Raw genomic sequence first — 23,208 nt, forward strand, 5'->3', positions numbered from 1 at the left:
GTAATGTAGGCAGTCGTACTTTGCCCCTCTATGCTGGCAACCTTTGCGACCTCCCACTCTGAACCCTGCGCCTTGAACCCGTCTCTGGACCCACCCCGCCCATGATTTTCGTCGCCAAGCCTGAAGCCGAGGGGAGAACAACTACCCACATTCATTGTTCAAAATTTGGACACATTCTCAAGGAAAAACCGCCCGTAAGTAGGCAACACGTGTGACAAACACAGCAGAATCTTGCACATTCCAACACATTCCCACATTCATTGTACACTAAATCTTACAGTGGGTCCCCCTCGCCTGAAGCAGTTTCTATGACGAACAACAAGTCCGCATTGTTGGCACCCCGCAATGTAGCTTCCCCCTCCTCGACACGCCACACTGCTAAATTGTTTCCCGTGTAACCACTCCGCATGCGTGCTCCGACTGCTCCGCTCGACCTTCGGTGATGAAACCCCCGGGGAAGGAATTCGCAGTGTCTTTCAGGGCCTGTCGGGAAAGCGGAACCCCCTGGTACACTAGCATTTTCTGATGTTTTGCGCTTTGTTCTGATCGCAGAGACCGTATATGGGAGGCGTTGGAGGACCTGACGGCGCACGTGGCCAATGGGAGCGTGCCGTCGTCGAGCGCGTCGAGCCGCCACCTCCGGGACCTCCGGGACCTCCGGACGTGCGAGACCAGGTCCGTGGCGACGCAGACCACGGTGCGCAGCCGCGCCAGCGACCGACTCAGCGACCGCCTCAGCGGCGCCAGTCTGACCGGTGACCGCAAGTCCGTCGACAGCGACGCCGTCAAGAACATGGTGTCGGCCGAGGACCGCGTCGACGTCGGCACGGACCCGATGACCCCCGCGTCGTCGGCGCCCAGGATAGAGAAGCAGGCGCCTGTCGGGGCGGCGTCGTCCGCCTCCACCCCCACCGCGCCACCGCCTCCACCACCCCCCTTACCCGGAGCAGCCGCACCCCCACCACCCCCGTCGCCACCTTTCCCCGGATCACCTGCACCTCCGCCACCACCTTTCCCCGGATCACCCGCACCCCCGCCACCACCCTTCCCCGGATCACCCGCACCCCCACCCTTCCCTGGGGCCCCCGCCCCACCGCCCCCACCCCCCGTCCCGGTGCGCCCGCCCCGCCCCCTTCCCCGGAGCGCCTGCCCCGCCCCCTCCTCCCGGCCTGCCCGGCATGGTGCCCGTGGAGGAGCCCCTGTGCGTGGCCAAGACCCACTACTTGACCTACCCCGGCCGCCGGTCCGTGGACCTGACCGACGGACAGTGGAACCCGACTGGCGCCAACAAATACAACACTTTCCCGCACCCGCGGAGGAAGCTGCGGACGCTCAACTGGACGAAACTGCCCAATCAAGTTATCGGTAAGTGAGGAGTCTTGCTTGCGGCTTTAGCAGACTGATTCCGACAGTCGTTTTCGTCGCTCTGCCCCTCTCGCACTCATGGGGCGCTCCCTGCTGGAGCGACAGAGACGGGGCGACTTAAGCGACTCTCGGAATCAGCAGGCGCCTGCTGTGCTTTGTGTCAAGAGGAATGGTTTTTTTATAGAGGTGGTCTTGTGCCGGTTTTAGGGAACGAGAGTGTGTGGACTACAATGCACAATGTGGAGCCCAAAGTGAACATGGACTTTCACCAGATCGAGGAGCTGTTTTGCCAACGGTCTGCTGCACCTGCTGAGCCTAAAGCTGGAAAGAAGAATGCAGTCGTGGCCAATGCCGCTCCTGCCCAGCCAGCCACTGTCAACCTACTTGACTCCAAACGTAGTCTCGCAGTCAACATTTTCTTGAAGCAATTTAAGACCAGTGGACCACAGGAGGTATTGAATGCTGTCAAAAGTGGTGATGCATCCAAGCTTGGTTCAGAGAGGCTTCAATGTATAGAAAGGCTGCAAGGGTTGCAGCGACTTCTTCCCGATAAAACTGAAGTACGTTAATTTTGAATGTTGTCAAGTAGGGATACTGAAAGTCACGAATAAACCTTCCTAATGTTGATTTCCCTTCCTTTACAGTTGGAATTGATTAGGAGTCATCCTAAAGAAGGTGGTCCTCTAGGATCCGCTGAACAATTTTTCCTGGATTTAGCAAATATATCTTCCTACTCGACCCGTATTGAAGCCATGATGCAGGTGAGGCTCTCGTAATCAGGTCGTCCTATGTTTGTCAAATTTAAATATTTTGTCTGGTTGAACTAATATAACTTTATGTTTTTTCTATAGAAAGAGCAACTACCTGTCTTCGTCCAGGAATTCAAACCTCAACTTAAAACTGTTGTGGATACATGCGATCAAGTCATCAACAATGCCTCTTTAAAAGAATTTTTAGCTCTTATTTTGCACTTTGGAAACTATTTGAATGCTGGAAGCTATGCTGGCAATGCAGCAGGATTTAAGTTGAATACACTTCCCAAGTTATTGGATATGAGAGCAAATAAGCCTCGTGTCACTTGTCTTCATTATGTTGTGGATGTTTCAGAAGCTCAAAACAAAGATATTTTGACATTCACCACAGAAATGAAACAGATGCGTTCTGCAGCTAGGTAGGGCTTAAGAAGTCAGAATATTCTGCCGCCATTCAGAACATTTTGGTCAAGAAACATATTACTAACATCCTCTTTAATTGCAGAATATCTCTGGAAACCTTAGAGGAAGAGGTTCAACAGCAGGATAAAAAAATTCAGAAATTAAGTGTGATCCTCAAAGCTGCTGACAAAGAAGTGCAGAAACAATTTTCTGGTGAGTGGAAAAGAAAACTATTGAAGAATTTCTGTACTTAGAAACAGAACAGACACAAGAACGGTTTCCTTAACTTACCTTTAATATTTTCAAACTAATGAATACATTTATTTCAAATTTGCAGAGTTTGTCACAGAAGCCATTGAAAGTGTTAAGGACCTACAGAAGTGTGTGTCTGATGCCAAGAGTGCAGCTAAGAGACTAGCGATACACTTTTGTGAGGATGTGAATAGTAATAGCTCTTCAGCCTCAAGGTTCCAGCTGCAGGAGTGTTTTAAGCTATTTGCTGACTTCTTCGATAAAGTTGATCAAGTGCGAGAGGTAAGTAAAAATTTTGAAACACCAATGACAATATTCTAATTGGTGTTTAACTAATATCAACTTCCATGTCTTTAGGAAAATAAACTGCGTAAAAAGCAGGAGGAGAGTGCAGCAGCTCGGAAGAAAGCTGAGGAAGAGAGAAAAGCAATGAAATCAAACTCAGTAAATCCGACGTCCAAAGGAGCATCAGGTAAAGGGCGCAAGGGTCGAGGGCACACTGTTTTTGAGGCTGATGAACCATGTCTTGTAGACCTTCTCATGCAAGAAATCAAAGGAGGCACATTTAAACTGCGGAGAACTGCTGTCTCTGCTGGCCAAGCGTAGATGTAGTGTGATCCTGAAGAAGACATTCCTTCAGGGTTTGTTCATACCCCTGTATCAATTTACTCTATATTGCAACTGGAATTGTAGCATAAGTTGCTCAATGATCATTAGGTGCTAATAATTATCAAATGGCTGTGTTATTAGATTTATGTTAAAGTAAGTCTGAATTTAATAAGGATTTAAATCTTCTTTATAATGATCTCTATAATAACCACATGTCTAATTAAATATAAAGTGTGAAGAATGAAGTCTATCACATCGCAAAATTGTTAGCAGATCTATTCTGCTATACCTAAATATTATTTTATCATACGTTAAGTATAATAATAATAATGGTCCTATTATAATGTATTAATAGTAATCCCTGTAATGGTAGGTATTGTACAAATTGTGTAAAATTTAGGACAAAGCCCTCAAGGTCGGCTTTATTTGCTTTTGCTCTTGGAGTATATTCCTGTATTAATGCTTTGTTTCAGATTAGAGAACTTGACTACTTTTACATTGTTGTGCTACAGTGTAAAATTTTAAATGCCAAAGTATAGAATTGAGTCACTAAATCCTTTCCTAAGGTGCCATTTATAAGTCAATTAGGGTCACAGTAAGCCATGGTACATACGTAGTACTGCCTTTACTGATGGATAGCCTCTTGTCTAAGGGAATTTGTACAGTTTTGGTTTGATGTATGTCTTATTTGTAATCAACTATGTTGTTTTATAAAAATTTGTTACTATTTCTTCTTTGGGTTGAAAGATTGTTGTCAAGTAGGTTGCCTGTCTCCCGGGCGTGTCTGTGAAGCTTTGCAGTCCCTGGTGGGTAGGACACCCATTTGACAGTCCTGTCAAGCACAAAGTTGCCCCAATCTTCATGGAAAGTTAAATCTAAGTGTCTGATGTAGTTGTTCTTGGGTTTTGTTTTGAAGCAAGCATCCGATTAAATATTTTTTTAAAAAGAAAATTCTTATGAGTTATGTCCACTGTTATTGTACCTTTCCCAAAATTTGGGACTCTAATGAGAGGAGAAAAGAAAATCAACTCAATTTTCAATGTTAACTTGTGTATTGTTAATTCATTTTAATGATGACGTTGCATGATATGGGACAGTACCTTGTTACTCAGAAACAAAAACTACAACTGAAGTGTGCACTTTTGCAAGAAGCTTGTCTATATCAAGAATAAACATTGTGGCTTGCCATAGGGCTTAATATCACAACCCTTATGAAAAAAAATATTGAATACATAAGCGGACACAAAGGTCACAGCATGCTATGCGCCTGCACACAGTTGCTATTTCCCTTCATAAAGTTAACACAGGAAATAGATGCCATCTCTCCTATTTGTATAGGATACTTTCAGTCTGGAAATTCAAGGAAGAAAATTCCATTGAATTATCACCGACAGAAATGAAATTATGGGTACAACCCATTGACATCCAGATTATAGGAAAACTCACACAGCCATTACCTCAAAGAGTTTGCTCATCACAATTTTCACTTTTGTACAGCAAGACAAATCCTTTACTTACAATATTCTTAAACTTGCTAACTACCTAGTTATTAATGCTACAATGTCTCTCTTAGTTCAATATTCTAACTTGTTAATAAGTTTGTTAGACAAAAGAAATATATAAATGCTAAAAAGTGTGTTGAAGTTCCTCTGTGTATAACTAGCAGTTTGACAGGATGAAAAAGTTTGATAGACATATGAGTAGTAAGGAGTAGCAAGGACAACAATGTTGGATATGGAATACAGCTGAGAATTTGTGAGGAACTTGGAAGGTGTGCAACAGTATATCTAAAATTAATAGAAGGAGAAGACTTCAAAACGATTCCATTTAACAAGAAATATTCAATCAATACATTCATTTTAAAAACATCAACAATCAAGAAAGCCTGAACAGGACCAGCCAATAAGTACACAATTTAAATCCATCCTTCAGCAACACAAACTTATTGGTCCCACACCCTAACAAATCAATTAGACATCTCAACAAACTTAACGCCAATTGTGTGTCCCCAAAAAAAGCAACCACATACTCGAAAGAAGTGCCTGATGCATCAACTGGAACGGTGATACGAAAGATAATCATGTGTTCATAATTACGGTCAAAATCTCCTAACACAACAAAAAAAAAAAAAAAGGAAAGGGAAAAGAAAAGAAATTTTACCTTACTCTCTAGCTAACAAGACATATCTCAACTTTGCCAAAGAAATATTACTGAGAAAGACCCATCAACTTTTAATATAATGAAGTGTGATGCACCTTGCCTACTCTCAATTTTTGGCGCAAAGTTTCATTTAGTTCCATAAGCTAATATTTATTCTACTAGGGCATTATTGCTTTAAGTTCAAACAATGTACACACCTCTTTCCAATAAAGGAGGAACAACAAGTTTAAAGTGAACAACTTTACAACAGTGGATTAAATCAGAAAAAAATTCTAGTATTATTACTGAGTATGCATCTATGAAAGTAAAGAAACTACATAGAAAAAGTAACCAGAGTCTGAAAACTGCAATGCATCCTGTACTGAAAATCCTTCTCTATTGCAATGGATGCATTGCAAAACATTTAGTTTATGTCCACACAGGGTTCATTTTCCTCTCAAATTATTTGGCTCGGTAAAATTGGTAATTGTAGACTCTCATAGGCACTACTTATTAGTGAATGCTCTGAAGTGAATGCAGTACTATAAGATTCACAACACAAATGGAACCAGACAGATGCACCCAGCTTCAGGAGGCCTCTGCACCTGAAGTTTCAACAGGCACAGAAAACAACCTTTGAACAATCACAGAATTTGTAAATGCATTGAACATTGTCAGGGCAATTTAATCTCCATAAATCAATCCATAACAATATTAGCACATTTCATCATACATGCTACTTTTCCCCTTATAATACACGGAACATTAAATACATAAACTGGCTGTGTACATGATATTTTCTGTAAGACGCTTTTGTCACAAAAAAATTACATGATAGGAGGGCAAAAATGTATGCCTTTGTGCATGGAGGGAAGTCCATTGATGTAGCTCCTCAAAAATATACTTAAGTTTCTTTATCCCTACAAAGAAAATATTGAATGCCTGAGCATAAATTTGTGCCACCATAGAATACATTAAGGAAAAACATTTTAAATGATGAGAGGAAAGTTAAAATGAAGAACATTTCACGCATCAATTCACCAAAGTGGAGTTTCAATGAAAAGTCTTAAAATGCAAGAAACCTTTTCAGACGCACTATTTGAATGTTGTTGATCTCTTTAACATTAGGGGCAGATTAAAGGAGCTTCTGCATGGAGACAGACACGTACTAAGGTGCCATAAAAGAACTAGTAGCCTTTGAGACCACTGTAAGATACTACCAAAGAAATGGCAAAGAGAAGCTCCAAAGATACATTTTCCGGTTTGCAATTCTCTTTTAATCAAATCCACAGGTGCTGAGCTGTTCAGTAGCTGAGGTGATGTTATGTATATGTACACAGCATATATTAGATGTGCTTTGTTCAGAATCAACACCACGCACATTCACAGTTTTTCACAGAAATACATAGTAAAATATTTAAAAATTTATACAGCACAACTTAGAGTTAAAGTTCGAACCGTATTAATTAAGTCAGTGTGACACTGACTTCGACACAAAATTAAAGCCAGACCAAGTACAGAGATTTCAAACAGCAACTGCTTTTTCTCCTCTGCTGTCACTTGAGCTGACTTTGGCCATTAGCTACATTTCTGTTGCGCCTTTACTACTACCAATAGTGCCAATAGTACCCCCAATGGTACCGATATTTGCGCCAGGAATGGGTTCCTTTGGGTGCAGTGAATTATACAGAGGAAATTCACAGCAAATTATGAACTTCAAAAATCGTGGCACCTCAACATAAATAGCTGGTGGCATTGGAATCAATGGTGATGTTGATTTCTTGTAGTAGCGATAATCAGGGTTGCTGTCAGGAGTAAATCAAAATCAAAACATGAAGAAAAATTGATAAGAAAGAGTGGTTTGGTCTCGCATAAAATATGGAAACTTACTCTCTGAACTTTTCATCTGAGGAGCGCTCCAGAAGTGGAATACCCGACAAGAACAACAGAATGAGTGAAGTGAAAATTGGAGAAGCAACTGCCACCCATTCGGGTCCTCTGATAACATTTATAGAAATAATGAAAATGCCCCACCAAAGGACAATTTCACCAAAGTAATTGGGATGACGCGACCATGCCCATAGACCTGGAAAAAATTCAGTTCAATTTATATGGTGCAAAAAGATACAGTACTAAGGTTCTTTTAAAAAAAATGAGAGCTGTGTTTACCATCATTGCACCATTTTCCTTTGTTAGCTGGATCTTGACGGAACTGGAACTTTTGCAAGTCTGAAAATGTCTCTGTTAAGAGACCAATGATGAACAGGCCAGTTCCAGCCGAATCTAGATGTGTCATGGTCTTTGGAACTTTTGGAATAGCATTGTGAGGAGCATTGATGAATATCACCGGAAGGCTCACAACAAACACCCAAATTGCCTGAAATTTGCAAACATAAGATGACAAATCACACCACAATATTAAAGCTAGTTCAAGTTACAAAAATTAAAATGAATAGTATTACCTGGAAGGTCCAAAACACGGCAAATCTGATGATGTTACTGCGCCTATCATCAAATCTCTTGTCTCGTCCTATGACAATGATACGATAAAGAAGATAGCCAGAAAGTCGAGCTCCCCATAGACATATGTAAAATGTTACCATGACTTGACGACTGTCATACGTCTGGAAAATCAAAAATATAATTCCGTGAGTTGAAAATTACACAATAAAAAAGTGACAAAACAACAATGTACACCTTACCTGGCCGAGGCATAATGTCACTACAGCTAAAATGATAAAGTTGACTCCTCCGGCAAAATCCGTAACCTTGTCAAATTGGAATGTGGCAGCAATGGTGAAGAAAATCACTTGCATCACAACAGTGATGATAGCACAAATAGCCAAATGGCTATCATCCAAAATGTGTATAGCCATGGCTGCCCCAGTCAGCTGCAAAACAAAAACAAGAATGACCTTAATGTCAAGAGATAAATATTAATTCATTTTCACAGGCGTCTAGACACGGACTGTGGTCTACATTCACAGGAGCAGTAACAAGCAGGGCGTCGGGGCTTAGACTGCCTCCTAGAGAAGTGTCATGCGACGATCCGCAGATAAGGGGGCCCAGCCATAACGCAGGTTATGTAACGAACCAAAACCGCAGGCGCGCTCACGCTCACACAGGAGCGGGCGTATCTCGCTTCCACGGGTGAGCTCACCCGGACTCCAAATAACAGGAAAAGTAGCGATATACATCGGCAACTTTGGCCCGTCCCGTACATTAAGAAACGTACGAATTTCGCCTATTTTTGACCCTGACGGGAATTAAACCTGAGTCTGGGGTTAAAATAAATGTCGTTTTCGTCATCAGCACCCTCGAAAACATCAAAAACAATGCAAAAACTCGAATAAAAAGAATGTTCAAAAAATACTCCGCTGGGATTTGAACCCGGGTCCGAAGTTCTCCGATTCGCTCGAAACTGGCACCATTGGTTTTCTCTCGTCGCCCCGATTCCAAAAATACCCCTACATGCCCTCCTAGCTGCATCCGTTGCCGAGATCCTCCTCGACCCCATGTAGACCATGATGCACCTGCAGCAGCGCCCCCGGGGCTCGGATCGGATTTGCTGCCACCGGGCGGTTCTTAGGGTCACCCAAGGAGGCTGCATACCAAATTTGGTCAAGATCGGACCACGGGAAGTCCTCGGACGGACGGACGAACGAACGGACGCACAGCAGGGATCATACTATATGCCCGTCCCTCCGTCATTTTTTTACAAAAAATAAACGGGACGGGCCAAAAACACTCCAGGAAAGTCGGAGAAGTCACGCACACGGCAGGACAACGTGAAAATTGACCTACATAGCAAAGGGGTAGCTAGCAGACGACCGCAGCAGACGACATGAACCCCACGATTTCCTCGATTCTCCGCGAGCGACTCGGCTGCCTCCCTCGCTCCAGCCGCGCCAGTGGCCGTGTGAAGCTGGACTCTGGAGCGTGACGAGGGCAATATCGTGACACACAAGCCCAAACACGCACACCACAGGCAACGCGCAACGCGCAGCTACGCGGGGCTCGACGAGGGGTCGCGGCCTTGCCTGGCCTTGCGCTGCGCAGCCCTGCGGACTGAGGGCAGAGGGGGTGGTGGGGGCCGAGGGGGTGGTGAAGGTACCGCAGCGCCGCAGCCTACGCCGTGCCAGTCGCTGCCTGCAGCAGAGCGCCCCCTCTCCCCGTCCCGCACCTGCCCCGCCCCTTCCCTCGGTCTGCAGCATCACCGTGGCCTTATCGATCATCCCCGCACCCCCATCTCAGGACGCCCCTGTCTCCCTCCTCCCTCTGGATATCGGATGGAGCCCCCTTCTGGAGCCCCCATCATCCTTCCCTTCCAGCTTCGATCTCACACTGGCGGAGTGACCCCCTCTCTGAGAAATTATCAAAAGAGCAAAATCGATGGTCGGTCGTGAGCATGGGGCGGGAATGGCCCTTTCTTTTGGGGCAAACTAGCCAAGTCAATCCGACGAGGGAAGTCCGCTCAGTCTCCTGCCGCCAACGAAGACGCAAAGCACGTTGTGCTCTACAGACAGGGAGTAGCGTTAATGCGAAGCCTCTGAATGTATTCGACTTATCTTGTTTGCTTTATTACACGCACTTGATTGGACTTGAAGGGTCCGAGTGGCCTTACAAGTCTCATGATCACTCCGGCCCCGCTCGCTCCTGCAGCGCTGGGTGAAACTCCCTATCCGCCGGCCTCCACAACGTTCCAATTATTCTCAATTCGTTCGAACGCAAGAGCTCGCTTGCCACTCTTTCTTTGGTGCAATCCTGGACCATACTGCTCTTGAGTATAGGAAAACAGGCAAAACAACAGTGCGAAAGTCCTCCAAAACAATCCTCTGACGTCTGCCCATCAGCTGTTGCTGTTGTCAAAACGAAAGCGAAGGGAGGGACCCGCCAAATTATTCGCAGGATAGTGGTCTCTGTTCGCACTGCTCGCACTGCGACCGCCTGGCCCGCGATAAACCAAACACCGGGAGCAGGGTTGCTTTGGGAAAGTCATTTCCACAGTTTTTCTTGGCTTCCTCTCTATATGGAACCCTTCGGCTGTGTTATTTTATGGTTTCTATGACGTAAAACTGTGTGTCTCCATGCGTAATGTTAGCGCTGTCAGTTTCATTCATTCATCATTAGGTACGACTTTGACATTGTCTCCTTATCCTAGTAACACTTTCTACATTCTATAGAACCAAACAGAGGAAAAAGATGTCATATTCGTTCCGGTTGCCTAAAAGGATATTTGAAGTTCTCAGTTCTCGCTGTTATGTATCTGATCGTTTACAAGCAGTTGTCTCTTTCCCATGCATGGTGAATCAGCAGAAGTGCCCTTCTTCAATGGAGCACAAGCTGCTGGTGGAGCACCCAAAGGTTGTGACAGTGGGCTTTCCAGTGGCCAGCCTCAATCCTCACAGTTGAAATAGCTGCACGGTTTGTGCCCTTTGAACCATTGGTTCGAGTTTATGACTTCTGATTTGTCTTCAGCCTCAAGCAAGAGCATCCACCTTACAGGATCAGTTGCCCCTGTTGCCAGACTGCGTACAGCTTACACATGTATTCTTCGTAAAATAGCTGGTAAAACCAGATCCATCAGTTTAAAGTGCCACTGCTACTTAATGGCAGGATTAAATGAGGTATCATTCAAAAAATTGTTTTTAACGACATACAAGTGCTTACAGTTCAATTTATTTAATTTCTCTCTTCAAATGGTTTAATAATCAATCTCTGAGTCCATGGACATAAGTTTATTTTTCTGGAAGGATGCAAGCAGGTGCAAGGAAGACGGAGTGGAAAAAGCTGAGTGGAATAAGTCTGTGGTGTCAATGCAATGCATAGCACTGATATTCAACTCCATGGAAGATGACACACTTCAAACTCTCTTATTAAAAGTTAAACAAAATATTTTTTCAAAAATTGGACGGAACAGACATTAAAAAGTGAAAAGGAGAAAACTGAAATTCAATTTAAAGTGAGTGCTGGCCTGCAAACATGAAATGTTTCCTTAGGTTTCTTCCGTGGGCAATTTTCTCAATCCTCACTGACACTCATAAGGCTTCGCTAATGTCTATAGTGTGAACTTGAGCATGAGCTTCCAGTTCACATGACTGACCAAACCTCTTGTTGCAAACTGCGCATTCAAAAGGCTTTTCACCTGTATGGCTTTTGCCTATCTTTGTTCCATTCTTCACATCTTTCTCTTTCTCTTTGTGGGCTTTAATATGAGAATTCAGCTGACTCCTAAACCTGTACTTCTTACCACATTGTGTGCACTCAAAAGGCTTTACTCCTGTGTGGGAATTTGCAACATGAGTATCAAGAGCATGTTTTTGTGTAAACCTTGTATTACAAATTGTGCATTCAAATGGCTTTTCTCCTGTATGCACTCTAGCATGTTTCTTTAAACCAGATGGAAGACGGAACTTCTTTGAGCAAATGCGGCATTCATAACGCTTTTCACCTCTATGGAATTCAAGATGACCTTTTAGATTTTTCATAACTTTAAACTTCTTTCCACAAATGCTGCACTCATGAGGCTTCTCCTCTGAATGGATAGTAGACATATGGTTCCTAAGATTACTTCTGTGACTGAACTTCCTATTGCAAACTTTACACTCGTAAGGTTTCTCCCCTGAGTGGATTCTTAAGTGTGCTCGAAGTCTTTGAGCTTTCATCATCTTACTACAGACATGGCACAAAACTGATCTATCTCCTCTTACAGTCTTCTTCTTTTTCTGTTCTGGCTTGTTCTTGGCACTCCGAAGATCATCAGGGACGCCTGAAGGACCACAAACCAGGAGCAATGTAGTAATAATAACAAAACATTTTTTTTTACTCACAAGTCAAAAATGTATCACCATCACTTGGAGACTGATTAAAAGAGTTCTTAAGACTTGCAACATCATGAAAATTGTCCTTATTATCATTCTGGTCCGTTTTGTCCTGGATGTGGGGTGCTGATGGCAGACAATGACAAAAAATATAAAAACAAACAATTAACATATAGAGCAGTTGATCCAGACTAAAAATCTGTTGTATCAATCGATCTCCTAATGAAAGCTAGAAGTAAACAACAAAATAAATTTTCAACTCACTGGGCAAACTTAAATTATCACTCTGTGACAAATTTACAGATTTCCTTTCATAATGGAAGTCATCATCATCTTGTTTAGTATCAGCCAAAATGACGGGAGCTGCTGAGAAAATTTTTCAATCAAGGATTGACATTTCAAGCGATCAATTAATTAATGCTCCAAAACAAAAGCATCAATTATACCATCAACATGAAGGGGGATTTCATGAACGTCAGAGGAGACACCTTTATCACCTAAATCACCTTTATCACCTAAATAAGTAAAAATCATAGTCCAAGAAATTTTTTAAAAGGTAATTAAGAAATTTGAGATCTACAGACCAGAACAGTTCGTGATCCTGCTGTTTTTACGGCACATGACTAAACTCTCTCTTTTCAGAGTGTTATCCCCTTGCTTTTCCCCAGCTTGTGCCCTCAAAAGAGACCTTGACTGTTTAAACTTCTTATTGCAAACTTGGGGCTCATTGTCTTTACCCAGAACCTGGGGTCCTGTCAACATAGCAAATGAAGTTTGAGTTTATATTTGGCCACTAAAGCAATTTACCAATACTTAATATTAATCAGTTTATCAATGTCACCATCAAGGCAAAGATGGTTTCTTTGTTGGTGGGTGCCATCAGGAACACGTTTATCGCCTGAAAAGAAAATGATAGATCAAAAAAAGAGCCAAAAATGATAACAAAATGTAGAGTGAGCGCTACTCACCTAGAGGATTTGAGATAACTACAACTTCTACATTCTTCTCTAAACTAGATATAATGTCTTTTATTATCTTGCACTTATCAAGAAACAGCATAACATCACATTTTGAAACCAGATCTGCAGCCTGAGCACACAGGCTCAAAAAATGATCATATTTTTCCTTTTCTGACATTTTTTCTGCGCATTCATTCAAGGGAGGTGGTAGCAGTGTCGGGCTCTCCCCCGTCCCCCCGTCGCGCACCTCCTGGATACATAATTCGACAGCTGATAAGTCACAACAAGTGGCTAACGTCACTTCTAGACACAACAACTCACAGTAGAAGCTGGCCGAAGTTGCAGAGTAGGAATAGCACCAGGAAGTAGAACTTTCTGCCTTTTCCCAGGATGATTTTTCCAAAAGGCTTCGGGTGCAAAGTGCTGGCTACAAATCCTGACACTTGAAGGCGGGACCCAATTGGATCCCTTCCCTTTAAGCGCTTCCACCCAAGCTGGACGCCTCTCATCTTTAGGAATTCTAAAGAAAAGTAAGGATTGGTAAACAATAAATTTGATGCCAACAAATAAACAAGCCGGCAAAACCTTAAGTACAAAATTAAACACTGATACTTACGTGAAAAGCATCACCCCCTCAGGTCGCTTGGCATAGCTTACAGTGCAGCCTCGGACAGAACAGGCACTCATGATAAAATCGTGGAGCAATAATAGCAAAATATCAAATATTCTGAAGAATTGAAGCGCCCATTCAAAAGCGCGCGTTGAGCGTTAGCTTGAGTCCAGCAGAGTGCCCATTTGAGTAGACCACCACAGCTAAGGAAAACTAGGGTTCACGTCTGAAACAATTAGAACTAAACCATTGAAAGCCAAATGCATGAGGACGCCGAAACCAGAAAACAACATGACGGAAACTAACCTCAGATAACTTGCTTTTGCGCCTTGCTACGTGTAAACAACGACGCCAGCGAGACTCCCTGTCGCAGAGTGTCCGTCTGAACATCGGGGCGAGTGGGGCAGTCGTTTTTAAGAACAATCATGGACTTCGCTGCTCAACATTCCGTAAACAAAGTGAACTACAATACAATATTTCGGCGTTGGAGAGCCGTCAGCCGTCAGAGTCAGAACACTGCATTCACATTATTGGCAGTACGGTCCGGCCCACCGACGTGACGTGCTATTCGCACTGTAGACTGATTCCGAGAGTCGTTTTCGTAGTACATCTCTCTTGCACCTACACGGAAAGCCCCATGAGTGCAAGAGAGAACGTGTGACCGCCCATACAGAGTGGGGGGGAGGGCCGGGTACCGGGGAAGGACCAAGGCTCACTCTTCTACCTGTGCCTCATATATATCTTTGGTAATCAAAAATTACTACGTGCCCTCCATTTTCCAAAAAAAAAAACAAGAAGCCAAGGAACAACATTAATGGGATATTTAGAATATCAAAAGTATTTGATATTAAAGTGGAGGACTCGTTCTTTACAATAGATGTGGTTCAGTCGAAATCTATGTATGAGTTTGCGTTGAACGTTTGATTGAATGAGCTGACGTTTAGAGGGGAAGGCTGTAGTCTCGTCCAGGGTATTGAACAAAAGAAAGTATTGGAGATAACGACGAGAAATGTCAACCATGGAGAGTATGTCTCCATGGTAATAGATTTCGAGATGAACCACATCACCACATTTCGCTGCTGAGCACAATACTCGTTCTCTTTAGGTGATAGGTTTTTGTTTTGGTTTTTGTAAAGAACGAGTAAAAAGCTTTTTTTTTATCATGTACTGGGAGATACTGACGCATCGAAGAAATGGAGCCATTCGAAATGCGCGGGACAAAGCGGATGTCCCATCCCATCATGCTTTGCGTTGAGGCAGCGGCAGCAGCGGTGGGCGGCGGCTGCAGCAGTAGTAGCTTGTGTGTACAAACATGAGAAGTTCGGTTGTCAGTTTTCACTGAAATTGAAACTGAGTCATTTTCCGTCTTTTCTCGATAAAATGGGCTCTCAGTCAAGAAACCCGAACTACCCGAAAGATGCCCAGGTCATCATGTCCATGTTGAAGGACATGGGCGTCCAAGATTATGAACAGCGCGTCTTAAATCAGCTTCTAGAATTTACTTACCGTATGTACATTTTGAGGTTATTTACTCACTGTTTAGTAGTTCTTTTAGAATAGTCTGGCTCCACCCGTTTTGGGGTTGATTATACGCATTTACCTCTCACCTATTGTTAAGTCCTCAAGTCGTCAAATTAATGCCTCCATTTTGGTGACGGCATTTCTGTAGCTCAAAGGGGTCTCATCTGCTCAAAAATTCATCACACTGCAAACTGTTACAATTAAGTTTATCTTTTTACAGGCTATGTAACGTGTATTCTAGACGATTCGAGGATATATGCGACCCACGCCAAGAAAAAACAAATTGATTTGGACGATGTGAAACTCGCCGTGAATATGCAGTTAGATCGATCATTCACAACACCCCCTCCTCGGGAAGTACGTACCTCAAGAATGTTTTTTTTCTCTAATCTATTCATATTTTTACAGTCCCTTTTAATTTATCTTCTTTTCAGATATTACTCGAGGTTGCCCGTTTGAAAAACAGTCAACCCCTGCCAGTAGTCAAGCCCAGCTGTGGCATTAGATTACCCCCTGATCGTTACTGCTTGTCGTCTGTGAACTATAAGCTGCGTAATGTCAAAAAGGTATTGTTGACCACATTAACTTGCTGCCCTCGTTTTATTATCGCCAATGTAACTAACAAATTGTTGTTCTTGTAGACTCAGGTCTCTGTGCCACCAGGCTCCATTGGGCGTCTGGGTACTGCCACAAGTTTCATTCAGGGTGGTCTGGGAGGAGCCAACACCTTGAAGCTACAGGCCAACAAGGGGCCAGGTGCCACCCTGGCTGGAGTCAAACGTGGAAACCTATTGACAACTGTTGCTCGCACTCAGTCTATCACCACTCCAAAGCCAGTCATAAAGTTTTCTCAGGGTAAGCTGTCAATTGCTGTTGTGATTCATTATCATTGCTTTTGCCTTATATTTGTATTGGTGATAACTGATGATATAAATTCCAACCTCACAGGGGCTATCACACCAAAGCCTAAACCTAAGATCCACATTGCCCAGTCTACAGGAGTAACAACAGTCCAGTTTCCAAAAGCAGAGCCAGGGGAAATTGTGGGATCAGTCACAAGTATTATGACTACAGGGATCAAGAGGCAGAGAGAAGATGACGACATTGTATCTTAAAATCATTTAATCAGAATATTGTAAATAAAAGAAGGCTTTATTAGAAAAATTTGTAAAAGCATGGGCTTCCTTTGTTTCAACAATGGAAATGAAGGTATTTTGTCTTCTCAGAGGGGAACTAATTAGTTCATAGATACAGAACTCTGAATAATTTCAACATCATCAACTGGTCTGTCTGTTTTATCCGTCTCGACCAATCCAATTCTCTTGACCACATTCATACCTGAATAAATCCTACCTGTAAAAAAAAATTACGATTTTAAAAATAGTTGGGTTGATGATGTGCAGAATACATTTTGTAACTAGGTAAAAATCTTACCAAATATAGCATGTTTCCCATCCAACCACTGAGTGGGGGCTAGGGTGATGAAAAATTGAGAACCGTTGGTGTTGGGTCCTGAATTGGCCATTGAAAGTACACCAGCTCCTGCACAAAGATCACAAGGGGATGATGAAACGGAAGAGTGCAATGAGCTGTGTGTGGTATGGCAACACAAAACTGATGAGGACATTACCTGTGTGTTTGAGCTCCTCATGTATTTCATCATCGAATTCTCTGCCGTAAATAGATTGCCCTCCTTTGCCAGTTCCAGTGGGGTCACCGCCTTAATTAGAAAGAACATGATTGTAATAGGTGAAAGCAAAACCAAAACTTGTCAGGTCATGAGGCTAATATTGATCAGACAGACTCACCCTGAATCATAAAATCTCTGATAATTCTGTGGAATTTAGTTCCATTGTAATAGCCTCTACGGCACAATTCAGCAAAATTTCGGCATGTGTTCGGAGCGTGCTTCCAATATAGTTCGATGACAACTTCTCCCATTCTGTAATGATTGCGTGGAAATAATACTTGATCAGGATCTTTGTACATAAGGGGAAAGATGCAAGTATTTGACAAATTTCAATACAAAGCACCATGAAACACAACAGAAGAAAATAAGACAGATGCAAGTACAAACTTCAACAAAAAAAGGTTATACATCCACAAACTTACGTAGTCTCAAGCACTGCAAATTTCGGTTGCCACAGTTTATCGGGGATACCTGACGCTGCCATTGTTTGCGAAAAGGATAAAAACCTCACAATTCACAAATTGTTGTCAGAAACGATTAAAAATTGAACCGGCTTAACTTTTGATTGTTGTTGTTGTTGATTTTGCAGCGATTCCTCATACCAATGGAGCATCATGATAGTAAGTGGCGCCGCCTGGTGGACAGAACTACAACTACGGACAGCAAAAAGACGGAACGGAACGGAACAACTGAACGAGGAGGAGGAGGGAACGGGAACGCGAAACCGAGAAGACGGCGTTTGGTGACTTGTAAATTTCGTTGACACAACTTTGAAGTAGAAACTTAGTCCACTATGGTAAGTTCTAGAACTCCTGAATCAATTTAGGACTCTTCCTCTCAACGAGCCTGATAAGATTAACCCTGTAACGTTGCCTTATCCGCTGTTTTTGTCTTCGTTTGAATTATTTGGTCTGGGGTTGTTTGCGCCTGTCATTCAGCTGTGCCGATTGAAACTTATTATGTTCATATGTGGACATGCCGCAGATCGTTGTAATGTCTCATACTTTGTTTTTGATTTTTACTCTCGTGGTTTTCCCACTTCTCGCAAACACGCATCTGAACGTCAACACTGTGTTGTGAACCATAACCCTTCTTTCTATGTGACAAGTAGCAGTTTCTTACCCAGTTCCTTACTTTCAAGCTAGAAGTCTCACATGCTTTTATTTTTATCATGCTCAAGCCTCTGAACGCTCTTAAATTTATTCCTCAAACATTTTATCTGAATGGAGCTGTTTGTGACTTTTGCCTTTGTTCATTGTGTTCTATTGTTTCAGGGACAAAACCACCCTGGAGCGGGTGGCTCAGGAGGAGAGAAGAAAGATGATAAGGAGAAGAAGAAGAAGTATGAGCCTCCAATTCCAACCCGTGTGGGTAAAAAGAAGAGGAGGACAAAGGGACCTGATGCCGCAATGAAATTACCTCTCGGTAAACAATAATCAGCTCGTGTGGAGCCTCATAATCCCATTGTGAAAAATTGATTTCTTATAAAAGTTTACTCATGTTAAAAATTTTGATTTCAGTTACACCTCATACAAGATGTCGACTGAAACTATTAAAACTTGAGAGGATAAAGGATTATTTGCTAATGGAAGAGGAATTCATTCGCAATCAGGAAAGGCTTAAGCCGCAAGAGGAGAAGAACGAGGTTAACCATCATTTTATGTATATCTGCATTTTCTTGTCAGTTGAAGTACAGATTTTAATATTGATGCTCACTTTGTATTGCAGGAGGAGAGGTCTAAGGTGGATGATCTCAGGGGAACACCAATGTCTGTAGGAACTCTGGAAGAGATTATTGATGATAATCATGCTATTGTTTCCACGTCAGTTGGTAGTGAACACTATGTCAGCATCCTTTCCTTTGTTGATAAGGATCAACTAGAGCCTGGATGCTCTGTTCTTCTGAACCACAAGGTATATGGCTTTGTGTTCTATTTTAATTTTGTTGCTTCTATAACAGATTTAATGTGTCATTTGATGCCTTACTTTATTTGTCTGTTTGCCATGTTAAGGTTCATGCTGTGGTTGGAGTCTTGTCGGATGACACAGATCCTATGGTTACTGTGATGAAGCTTGAGAAGGCACCTCAAGAAACTTATGCTGATATTGGTGGTCTGGATACTCAGATCCAGGAAATCAAAGAATCTGTTGAACTTCCTCTTACACATCCGGAATACTATGAAGAGATGGGCATCAAGCCTCCCAAAGGTGTCATCTTGTATGGCCCACCAGGTACTGGCAAGACACTTCTAGCTAAAGCAGTGGCAAATCAAACATCTGCCACTTTCCTTCGAGTTGTTGGCTCTGAACTTATTCAGAAATACTTGGTATGTTGTCTTATCTTTTTAACAGTTGAACCTCTTGGGTTGTTAGTTTCTTCCTATCATTCTGTTGACTATCTGTTTAGGGAGACGGTCCTAAATTAGTTCGTGAGTTATTCCGAGTGGCAGAAGATCATGCACCATCCATCGTGTTCATTGATGAAATTGATGCAGTTGGTACCAAGCGATATGATTCCAACTCCGGTGGTGAGCGTGAAATCCAACGTACTATGCTCGAGCTTCTGAACCAGCTGGATGGTTTTGATTCACGAGGTGATGTGAAGGTAAGTAAATGTGAAGAGCTAGAGTAGTCTAACTTGAAGGTGGTGGAGCTAATTTGTGCACAGTTCATTACAATTCCTCCCTTCTACTTTTTCCTTCAGGTTGTCATGGCCACCAACAGGATTGAGACCTTGGATCCTGCTCTAATTCGACCTGGGCGTATTGATCGTAAGATAGAATTCCCCCTTCCTGATGAGAAGACAAAGCGGCGTATTTTCAGCATTCACACATCAAGAATGACCTTATCCGAGGATGTAAATCTGACTGAACTTATCATGGCCAAAGACGACCTTTCAGGAGCAGACATCAAGGTATGTTAAATTGTTGCTCTGCGTGAAGAGATTACTTTTCAAGGAGATGTAAAAATGGTGTTTGATTGATGTTCTTTTGTGTTCCAGGCCATCTGCACTGAAGCTGGACTCATGGCTCTGCGTGAAAGGAGGATGAAAGTAACCCATGAAGATTTCTTGAAATCGAAAGAGAGTGTGTTGTATCGCAAAAAAGAGGGCACACCTGAAGGGCTGTATTTGTAAACTGTTTATCCAAATTAATATTTATGTAATAGACAGTTTTTGTTTATGAGTGAGTGAAATTATACCTAACATTTCTATGTAATACTTCTTCATTCATTTACCTTCACTTCAGTTACAACCAATGGGAGAAAGAAATTACTTAGTTCTCAACTTAATAAAAGACTGAATGGTTCATTTATTATAGTGATCACAGCAGTAACTTTAAATACCAATATAAAATGTATCAAAATAGTTTGTTTTGAGAATTCTGAGAAATGCAAGAAGTATAGTTCCTCTAATCTTCCAAGAGACTTCTCAGCCCTGCCTTTTCAAATATGGGATTACATTTGGATTTCTGTTCTTCTACAAATTTATCAGTAAATTCTTTCTGGTTTTTTGAGAGAGTGGCGGTGTCCTTAGGAGTCTTGCAGCTGCATGATGAGTTTCCTGAACAAATTGAACACAGACCATGTCTGGTGTCTGCAATCCTGCAGGTTTCTAGTTCCAGCGAATCGAGGGACAAGGAATCCGCCTTCACCTTGAGTGTTCTGAGGAAGAGCAAAAAATTACTAGTACAAATAATACAAAGGATAGACGAACGACTTAAACTACTTACTCAATGATTCCGTTGAATTTCCCAAGGGTGAATGCAGTCTGGAAACCTTGAGCGTAGCCACTATCAAATCCTGACTGGAAGGCGGCTTCATGGCCCTTCTCTGCTCCCTCTCGGAATCCTTGCTGTGAGGGAAAGATCCATTTACAACGTGAAAACAATGACGACTAGTTCATTTGTCAAATTTAAACCTCATGTGGCTGTATAGGTTAGAGACATCAACAGCAGTTGCCCGAGCCTCATGCGCTTACGGTTGAAAGATCTTTTCGAACTTTGTCGAAGTCACGTTCGGCGATTTCTTTTTCACCCTCAGAATCCGATTCCATCTCAAAAATTTAAAGAACGAACGTCAACAACTTGAAACACCAATGTTTTCCACAAAGCTTCAGCTTGTCATCGAGGGAAGTACAACTTGAGTCACTTAAACCCAAGCTTAACAGTCAAATAAATGTATAGTTGGGAATGTACTTCCGTCTGAAAACGGTGCACTATAAAATTGAGGTACAAGAGAAATGATTAAAGCACGCTAGGGCTCGAGAAAAATTGCATTAGACGGAGGGATATCAAGAGATAAGTTGGTGAAATTGTCGAAAAGCGGTGCTCGCTTGTTTCTTGTTCTTCACCGCAAGCCCCCCTCCCCCCTCCACCCCCTTCGCAGCCAAAACTCTGCGGTACGTCGTCTGCTACTGGTTTTGTTTGTTTTGAGTACAGCTTGTCGGCCAATGAGATCCTTTGTTATGGACCCCCACGACGCATGAAGAGCCAATAGACGAGCATCTTCTATCGCGGATCGGCTATCATTTCAAATCAAATATGGCAGCCGTGTCGGTCGTCGTATTGTGATCCGTACGAGAAAATGTTGTAGATTTCGTTCGTGTTCCGCGAAATTCGCCCGTTGGAAGAATTAGGTCCGTCGGCTATCGGTCGCTCATCTTGCTGGGAAATTATCCTGTAATCATCGTACGTAAACATTCGCATTATTTAATTTTTTTTGCGAGGTGCATTTGTCAAACTAGTCTTTCAATGTTTTTATTATTACCCACAAATAGTTCATGGAAACGGTTAGACTCAATGAGAGTGACTTGATTGGGTCTGGAAAAATTGCAACACACACCTTGTATAACCTTAAAATTTATCATCTTGTGCAAATGTTTTTATGCTACTTCAGATGTAATAATATATCAACCATAACCTAACAGTTATATTGTTAAATGTTTCTGAGGCATTAATGGTTTGTCTGTATCCTTCCATTATGAGTAGTATGTCTCGTCAATTTTCTGTGTCACCTCTGGTATACTTTTGACTTATTGACAAGGTTTATTCCGTCTGTGTTATGTCATACTTCAGTAGTTGTACTTATTGTATAATGTATTTTGTATTTAATTTATAATGTGTCCTTAGACTTGTTCAAGCCCATTGTAAATTAATTTTACTTTGCTTTTGTGGCTCTCCTAGAAAATTATGATAGTATTTGTTAACAGTTGTATATACACAGATGTCATGTTATCTCAAGCCACAAGATTTGACTTCAGGTTTTATCATTTTTGTAGATACAGGTAATCTTTAGGGTTGTGCTTAAAATGATGAATGTATTTTCCATGGTGATCTGTTCCAATCCATGAAGGTTAGGTGCTAGGCTAGTTGATTTGTTCCTGTGTTTCCTCAAGTTTCATTCACCAACCTCATCTCTTCTCATCATGTACCTGAGGCCTGCTGCATGGATCAACACATATTCAAGGTGAGTGACATGTTGCTGGCCTCTTCCGAGCATTGTCTGTTGTAAATGTGGTAATACGTTCACTGACATGAATCGCAAGCTCTGGCACATCAGCCAGGTCTAATTTTGACAATATTATTCAATGTGGTTTGATTGAGGTGTTGACCCTTCCAGCCACAGGGGCGTGCACAGCTCGCCTCCTCGGGAGGGGCGGTGGAACCTTCTTTTCAGGGACTTTGCCTAACTTCCAGGAGTTAGACGGCAAAACCTGCCTCAAAAGTATACCTTTAGGGGTCCTTCGGGGGGGGCGATCGCCCCCTCCGCCCCCCCCTTGTGCACGCCCGTGTCCAGCCACAATGGAGGTTTGGTAGTGTCAACCAGTTCAGTGATAGGTTGGAGATTGCCTGTTGGCGTAAAGAGGGTTGGTGTTTATCGGTACTCGCCTCATTTCTTCCAGAGTCGAGACAGACTTTACACGGGTTGCGGCTTAACTTGCACGGTGACTTCTGAGTTTTAAAATCAAGACCAGAGAGGAAATTTACGCGTGTTTCTGCCTTTCTGTCTAGTCTGTATTTGAAACATCTTTAATTTCATTTTGAGTGAGGTTTCGAGCAAACCACCAAGGTCGTCGATTCCTTTGCAC

The 23,208-nt window shown here is 42.6% G+C and overlaps 7 protein-coding genes across 12 annotated transcripts in view; 3 read left to right on the forward strand and 4 right to left on the reverse strand.

Annotated features, from left to right (window-relative positions):
- Window positions 1-4,331, forward strand: part of LOC117639881 (inverted formin-2-like) — a 34,177-nt gene extending 29,846 nt beyond the window's left edge. Inside the window, 8 exon segments of the mRNA XM_034375829.1 lie at window positions 553-1,117; window positions 1,119-1,365; window positions 1,573-1,925; window positions 2,010-2,126; window positions 2,217-2,536; window positions 2,623-2,732; window positions 2,857-3,053; window positions 3,129-4,331. Of these exon segments, the coding sequence (XP_034231720.1) occupies window positions 553-1,117; window positions 1,119-1,365; window positions 1,573-1,925; window positions 2,010-2,126; window positions 2,217-2,536; window positions 2,623-2,732; window positions 2,857-3,053; window positions 3,129-3,377 (2,158 nt within the window). The 3' untranslated portion in view covers window positions 3,378-4,331.
- An 855-nt stretch (window positions 4,332-5,186) lies between these two features.
- Window positions 5,187-9,551, reverse strand: LOC117639944. Of its 2 annotated transcripts, none has more exons than XM_034376041.1 (6): window positions 9,324-9,551; window positions 8,222-8,410; window positions 7,982-8,143; window positions 7,689-7,896; window positions 7,410-7,605; window positions 5,187-7,324 (listed from the first exon to the last, which is right to left on the reverse strand). In XM_034376041.1, the coding sequence occupies exons 2-6, from the start codon at window positions 8,393-8,395 to the stop codon at window positions 7,102-7,104; spliced, it is 963 nt and encodes a 320-aa protein (XP_034231932.1). In that variant the 5' UTR covers window positions 8,396-8,410; window positions 9,324-9,551; the 3' UTR covers window positions 5,187-7,101. The 2 variants fall into 2 exon arrangements, with proteins under 2 accessions (XP_034231932.1, XP_034231931.1); XM_034376040.1 differs by lacking the exon at window positions 9,324-9,551 and adding an exon at window positions 8,489-8,649.
- A 1,625-nt stretch (window positions 9,552-11,176) lies between these two features.
- On the reverse strand, window positions 11,177-14,470 carry LOC117640282 (zinc finger protein 37 homolog). Of its 5 annotated transcripts, none has more exons than XM_034376642.1 (10): window positions 14,216-14,470; window positions 13,916-14,135; window positions 13,621-13,819; window positions 13,309-13,549; window positions 13,182-13,238; window positions 12,925-13,092; window positions 12,787-12,846; window positions 12,605-12,703; window positions 12,368-12,466; window positions 11,177-12,288 (listed from the first exon to the last, which is right to left on the reverse strand). In XM_034376642.1, the coding sequence occupies exons 2-10, from the start codon at window positions 13,984-13,986 to the stop codon at window positions 11,558-11,560; spliced, it is 1,725 nt and encodes a 574-aa protein (XP_034232533.1). In that variant the 5' UTR covers window positions 13,987-14,135; window positions 14,216-14,470; the 3' UTR covers window positions 11,177-11,557. The 5 variants fall into 5 exon arrangements, with proteins under 5 accessions (XP_034232533.1, XP_034232532.1, XP_034232531.1 ...); XM_034376641.1 differs by having other exon boundaries at window positions 12,605-12,706; XM_034376640.1 differs by having other exon boundaries at window positions 12,787-12,855.
- Window positions 14,471-15,183: 713 nt separating this feature from the next.
- LOC117640158 (transcription initiation factor TFIID subunit 9) lies at window positions 15,184-16,594 on the forward strand. Its single transcript, XM_034376438.1, has 5 exons — window positions 15,184-15,416; window positions 15,651-15,787; window positions 15,865-15,996; window positions 16,072-16,285; window positions 16,379-16,594. The coding sequence occupies exons 1-5, from the start codon at window positions 15,290-15,292 to the stop codon at window positions 16,543-16,545; spliced, it is 777 nt and encodes a 258-aa protein (XP_034232329.1). The 5' UTR covers window positions 15,184-15,289; the 3' UTR covers window positions 16,546-16,594.
- On the reverse strand, window positions 16,562-17,746 carry LOC117640159 (peptidyl-prolyl cis-trans isomerase-like 1). The gene is made up of 5 exons (XM_034376439.1): window positions 17,543-17,746; window positions 17,239-17,372; window positions 17,061-17,150; window positions 16,865-16,972; window positions 16,562-16,783 (listed from the first exon to the last, which is right to left on the reverse strand). Exons 1-5 carry the CDS (start codon window positions 17,602-17,604, stop codon window positions 16,668-16,670), a joined length of 510 nt encoding a protein of 169 aa, XP_034232330.1. The 5' UTR covers window positions 17,605-17,746; the 3' UTR covers window positions 16,562-16,667.
- Window positions 17,747-17,769: 23 nt separating this feature from the next.
- Window positions 17,770-20,338, forward strand: LOC117640157 (26S proteasome regulatory subunit 4). The gene is made up of 8 exons (XM_034376436.1): window positions 17,770-17,916; window positions 18,395-18,545; window positions 18,641-18,765; window positions 18,849-19,034; window positions 19,133-19,447; window positions 19,528-19,725; window positions 19,825-20,034; window positions 20,122-20,338. Exons 1-8 carry the CDS (start codon window positions 17,914-17,916, stop codon window positions 20,254-20,256), a joined length of 1,323 nt encoding a protein of 440 aa, XP_034232327.1. The 5' UTR covers window positions 17,770-17,913; the 3' UTR covers window positions 20,257-20,338.
- Window positions 20,339-20,407: 69 nt separating this feature from the next.
- LOC117640160 (protein yae1) lies at window positions 20,408-21,437 on the reverse strand. The gene is made up of 3 exons (XM_034376440.1): window positions 21,100-21,437; window positions 20,852-20,973; window positions 20,408-20,783 (listed from the first exon to the last, which is right to left on the reverse strand). Exons 1-3 carry the CDS (start codon window positions 21,172-21,174, stop codon window positions 20,531-20,533), a joined length of 450 nt encoding a protein of 149 aa, XP_034232331.1. The 5' UTR covers window positions 21,175-21,437; the 3' UTR covers window positions 20,408-20,530.
- Between the last annotated feature and the right edge of the window lie 1,771 nt (window positions 21,438-23,208).

The sequence above is a fragment of the Thrips palmi genome, unplaced genomic scaffold (assembly GCF_012932325.1).
Source record: "Thrips palmi isolate BJ-2018 unplaced genomic scaffold, TpBJ-2018v1 HiC_scaffold_12, whole genome shotgun sequence".
Lineage (NCBI taxonomy): Eukaryota > Metazoa > Arthropoda > Insecta > Thysanoptera > Thripidae > Thrips > Thrips palmi.